At 41.3% G+C, this 5,532-nt stretch overlaps 1 gene segment (V, D, J or C); it reads left to right on the forward strand.

The window, feature by feature from the left end:
• Nucleotides 1-226: 226 nt before the first annotated feature.
• Nucleotides 227-801, forward strand: LOC134482301 (T cell receptor alpha variable 23/delta variable 6-like). The segment is given in 2 exon segments: nt 227-278; nt 416-801. Coding segments are annotated over 2 exon segments (438 nt in total).
• The last annotated feature ends 4,731 nt before the right edge of the window (nt 802-5,532 follow it).

The following is a 5,532-nucleotide window of genomic DNA, read 5'->3' on the forward strand; positions in this document are numbered from 1 at the left end:
AGTTGCACCTCCATTTTGGCAATGGTTTTAGTGCTAAAATAAATGCGCATATGCAGGTATCTCTTGAGCAAAATGGGAAGTACTTCCTATGTCAGAAATAGCCTTAGACTAGTGTTTGTGAAGGGTGGAGCCTGCTGAAAGGACGGAGGTGCCTGTGAAGTTGGAGTCTGTTCTGTGGGGAGATAAAAGGCCACCTGAGTTCCCCACAAGCTTCAGTCTAGGAGGAATGGACAAGATCCTGACAGCATCGTTTTTACTCCTAGGCCTTCACCTGTCTGGTGAGTCATGGAGGAGAAACCCGAGGATATGGGATTAATGTGGAGGCACAAGAATATTGGGGCACCAGGAAGTCATGATATCATAAGCAGGAAGTAATTCCTGGGAAGCTAACAACAGTTGTTATTTCTCTACACAGGGGTGAGTGGCCAGCAGGAGAGACGTGACCAGCAGCAGGTGAAACAAAGTCCCCAATCTCTGACAGTCTGGGAAGGAGGAACCACAGTTCTGAACTGCAGTTATGAGGACAGCACTTTTGACTACTTCCCATGGTATCAGCAGTTCCCTGGGGAAGGCCCTGTACTCCTGATAGCCATATATTCAGTGTCCAATAAAAAGAAAGATGGACGATTCACAGTCTTCCTCAGGAAAAGTGAGAAACAGCTCTCCTTGCACATTGAAGACTCTCAGCCTGGAGACTCAGCCACCTACTTCTGTGCAGCAAGGGCACAGTGCTCTCCACACACCTGCAGCCCAGACCCAAACCTGCAGCTGAGGCTCCAGCAAAGCCCTGCTGCGGGCTGAGCCGGGCAGAGATGCACAGGAGTTGTCATGTGCAGGAGCAGGTGAAGTGGTCACTCAGTGAGTGTAAGGATTAAACCATTGGTCCAGAGACAGACCAAGCTGGAGTCATGGCTTGTTTTCTCCTGTCTCCCTCGAGAGCAGCTGGCGTCTTCCATCCATTCCCTTAGCTAGTTTAGATGAACCACTTTGCTGTGTAGTTGTATAAATAGTTCTCTATGTGATTGGTTTGTGGCAACTTTAAATTACAGAGGCTCTGTCTCCCTGCACTCTTGTCAACAATGTTCTGAATGTGTGGTGTTACAGTGCAGTGTCAAGAGACAATGACATTGGCTCCTGGGATAGGAATCACATAGAGTTTTCTTTCACCTTAGTTTCCTCTGATTACCAGAGTAGTGGTGATTCACATGACCACTTCCTCTTGTTTTGCCTCTCATATCATCATCTACCTCCAACAAATTCAAGTACGCAAAGCAGGAGGTTTTCACAAGGATGCAGTCCTGTCTACAATAGACAGAAGACATCAGTGGGGAATGAAGAATTCAATTTCCTCATATACTGAAAATGCATAACCTTCACTAAAGAAATGATTTCACATGTATATTTCATAGATGAACAAAATATCAAATGGATGTAAAATTTCTATCATATAAAATCAGCTCCCATCTTTATGGCTATCTGCAATGGATAGAATTGAAAAAGGATCTCTCATTGCATAACACTTTGCAAGGTTTACTCATTTGGTGCTATAGAAATGCCAACCAGATTTCTAATGGAAAAACTTTCATTGTCTTATACGTTTAAATATTTTCTTGTCACAGAGTTGATGTGACAAGATGGAAGCCAAGTGAGGAGGAATGTGAGCCTAGGATTGGGAATCTCACCTTAGCAACACAGTGGACCTCTGTCTCAGGAAAACAAAATGAACAAAAGCACTGTGGAAGATATTTAATTTAAGAATGTGAACGCTATAAATTCTCTTTCTCATCCACAGTGAATTGATTTTCAGTATCACAAAGGGAAAGTTACAAAGGAAAATAAAGCCAGTTGGCATTAAGCATAGGAGATATATCACAAAATACCAGTAAGTGACCTTCCCATGTCCTTCAAAATCTTCTATCCTTGTCACCTTTTAAACTAGAGTCAGAAATTGGGAACAGTATTTGCATCTGATTGGGGTAGGATTCACAGAATGCAAACACTGAGCTGGACATCAGTAGGAGAGGGAATGCATACTTAAGGATGTACCACAGAGAATTTGGAAACTCTGGGTACCTTGAGGCCAAACCTGAGCTTCCTCTGGAATGGAAGGCTGGAAATTATTTAAAGAGAGCTGAGAGAGAGTTTTGACAGATTGATGTAGTATAACATAACAATAACCACTTCATTGTCCTCCTGTGGTGGGCAATCAAATGTCTGCTTTTGGAGTTTAAGGTTTGACATAAATTCCTTTGCCAGACGCATTTTCAGCCTGCAGTCAATTGTATGTGGGGGTCTCCATGCCTTCAGTGTCTCTCCTTCTGCTGGTCACTCACCTCTGTGTAGAGAAAGAAATGTTATTTGGGCCAATGCTGACATAGTCATGGTTTTGTGAGAGAAAGATGATTTACAGAGGAGTTTTCTTTTTCTGAAAACTCTAACAATAACTGAAGAACAACACCAACTGTGGCCATGCTCCTGTGACAGTGAATGGCATCACTGAACATCTAGATACAGAAGCTCCTCACTCTCATGCTTCTCATTCTCCAGACTTCTGCCAAGATTCCCAGAGCTGTGTCATCGGATAAGCCTTTGTCAGGACCATTGGCTCTTGAGGACCCAACACAACAGTTCAGTCTCACAAATCTGTTTTGATTTTATTTTTCTGTGATGTTTTGGAAATGTGAATTCCCAGTGGTTTTGGGTAAGGAGGAAGGAAGGGTAAGGATTTCTGGTTTGTCTCTGCAAAAAGCCAGGATTGGTGATCATGTTTCACCTTTAATCAGACTGGAGTCAGAACAGTTGAAAGTTGAGTGAGTCTAGGCAATAGAGTGGGGACTCATGCGTATCTTCCCAACTCCCCTTTCCAGTCTACCAACTTCATGTTCGTTCTCCCTCTCTCAGCGTCAAAAAACAAAATAAAACAAAAATATCACCCACCCCAAACAACAAAATCAAAACCCACAAAATAATAATCAAAACAACAAACAGGCCAATACATTTAAACGTGCCAAAACAAAGCAAAACTGAAATGGCAGGCATAATGGGAGGGGAAAACCTGAATAAATATGCTACATGAACAAAAGTGTTGATTGTAAAAAGGAAGAAGCTGTTGCAGTTGGTTCCTGGTGCTAAATGAAACCACTTTTCTTCCATGTCAACCACGACATCAGTGAGGCAGCTCTGTCTCCTAACTCCATTTTATGTCTGTTTTCACATTTCTCAGTCGCATCTGCCTTGACCACACATTGGGAATCTCTGTAGCCCTGACCTTGGTCCAGACATATTAACCAAAATGATATTCATACTGACTAAATATGAAATAAAATAATTGAAGACAGAGTCAAAATAAATATTGTGTTGTGCCTGAAATTCCTACTATGTTCTATCAAAGTAGAAGTTACAAAGTTACTAAGACACTAGCTGAACTTTGATATAACTTTGTCTTTCATGGTTTTTATAAAAATGGTGTATGCCTGACCTTTGACACCTTTGACACCAAGAGACTCTAAGGCATTACCATTTTATTGGTCACTGGCCAAAAATTAAAGGGCTCTTATAATCCTGATTACCCTAATTAGCATGGTAGTCTGCATTCCACCTACACTACAGGGCAGGACCCCTAACACATAATGGTTTCCACATACTCTTTGTTTTGGTTTGGTTTTATCTTTTCACTGTTCTTTTAATCTATTACATTTTTTAAAAAATAATGGCTTTGAGAGACAGAGAGAGAGACAGAGAGAGAGAGAGAGAGAGAGAGAGAGAGAGATCATGGAGTTGGGTTAGGTAGAAGGTAGGGGGAAGGATTTGGGAGGTGTTGGGGTAAGGGGAAAGAATATGATCAAAAATATTGCATGAAAAACTTGTTTTATGATGCTATAAATAAAAATTAAAAAAATTAGTTCTGAGATGGCCCCTCAGATCTTATCACAGATCACAGATTAATTTATTAACTTTGATATTTTAGGTTATTATTTTTATTTTGATTAAAACATATTTATCTCATTTTCCCCTCCTCTTCTCTCCCTGAAACATCTTCTGTGTCCTCCACCTCCAGCTTTACCTAAGCTCTCCAATAGTAACTTCAAATCCGTGGCCACTGTTTCTATGGTTACCCTTTTACACACACACACACACACACACACACACACACACACACACACACACACACCCCTCTAGTGTGTGTACATGACTATATAAATAAACCTGTTGAGTCTGGTGTTGCTTGTGTCCATATGATTTCTGTGCTGACCACTTGATGCTGTAGCATTCATCAAATGCTCCTCCCTGGGGATGTCCATTTGTCTCTGTACTCAGTTGTCTGTAGTTCTTTGTCTAGGGATGGAGCCCCATGACATTTACTATGTCTATGGGCGCCATCATTGTTCAGGACTAGTTATGCAGTCTATTGTGGTATCAACCAAGAGCATTGCTTCCCTGTCATTTCTAACAGACAGTCTTACAGCAGACTTCCTGGCCTTCTCACTCTTAGACTTTCTTGCTACCTTCTTTTCTCCAGTGTTTTCTGAGCATTCAACATAGATGTAGATGTAGAGAGAGATTCAGCACCTTGTTGTAGATGTATAGAAGGGGCTGACTATCCCATGGCTTGTTCTCTATATTTTGACCCGTGGTGGTTTCCTATAATAGTCTCCATCTACCGCAAAGGAAAGCTTCCTTGAGAAGTAGGAGATCTACACTTACTCATGGGCATAAGGAGGAGTATTTAGATTACAGTATAAAAGGTTTCTGGTTTAGTAAGAGGCAATAGTAGATTCTCCTCTAAGACCCATTATGTCATGAGGTCTGAGTAGTTAGCTACATTTTAATGCCAAGCTTTATTTCCCTCTTGCTGAGTGGGCCATGAGTCCCATTAGAGAGGCATTGTTTATAACCAATTTATTAGTGCTACCATTGCACCTTTGTAAGTACCTTGCAGGGTTCTCCACTAATGTGATTCATAAGAATCACGTCAAGGTAGAACTATTGGTGTCTTCCCTGCTTTGGCAACTTGAATGGCACCTTTTGATGTTATGAAAGTTAGCGGTCAGCAGTGAGGTTTTCAGGTCAGATCCAGTTCAAGTCTTTAAAGTCCTATGAACAACGTGCACTGTATCTTCAATAGGGACTTAACTTCAATCTCTGGGATCCAAGGGCAACAGGAATAGCCAGCACTCTTCCTAGAGCCTCTTGGATTCCCATGATCCACATATGGAAAGAAGTTTCTCATGCCTGGCATTTGGTTTCTTATTAGATGATCTGTCTCTTGAGGGGTATTGCCACCTTGACTGGGATAACTTCCTTAAAAAATACAGAGTGTAGTTCAGGTAAACATGAAACAATAAGTATCTTTAAGGCTATTTCAAACATCCTCAGTGGCATTTATACTTTCTCTTTCTCTCTCTCTCTCTCTCTCTCTCTCTCTCTCTCTCTCTCTCTCTCTCTCTCTCTGTATTGAACTTCCTCCCAACTTCTTAACTAAGCACACCATTATCCCAATTTTCCTGAATTACTAATTTCTTTTTCTTATTT

This window comes from Rattus norvegicus, chromosome 15 (assembly GCF_036323735.1).
Source record: "Rattus norvegicus strain BN/NHsdMcwi chromosome 15, GRCr8, whole genome shotgun sequence".
Lineage (NCBI taxonomy): Eukaryota > Metazoa > Chordata > Mammalia > Rodentia > Muridae > Rattus > Rattus norvegicus.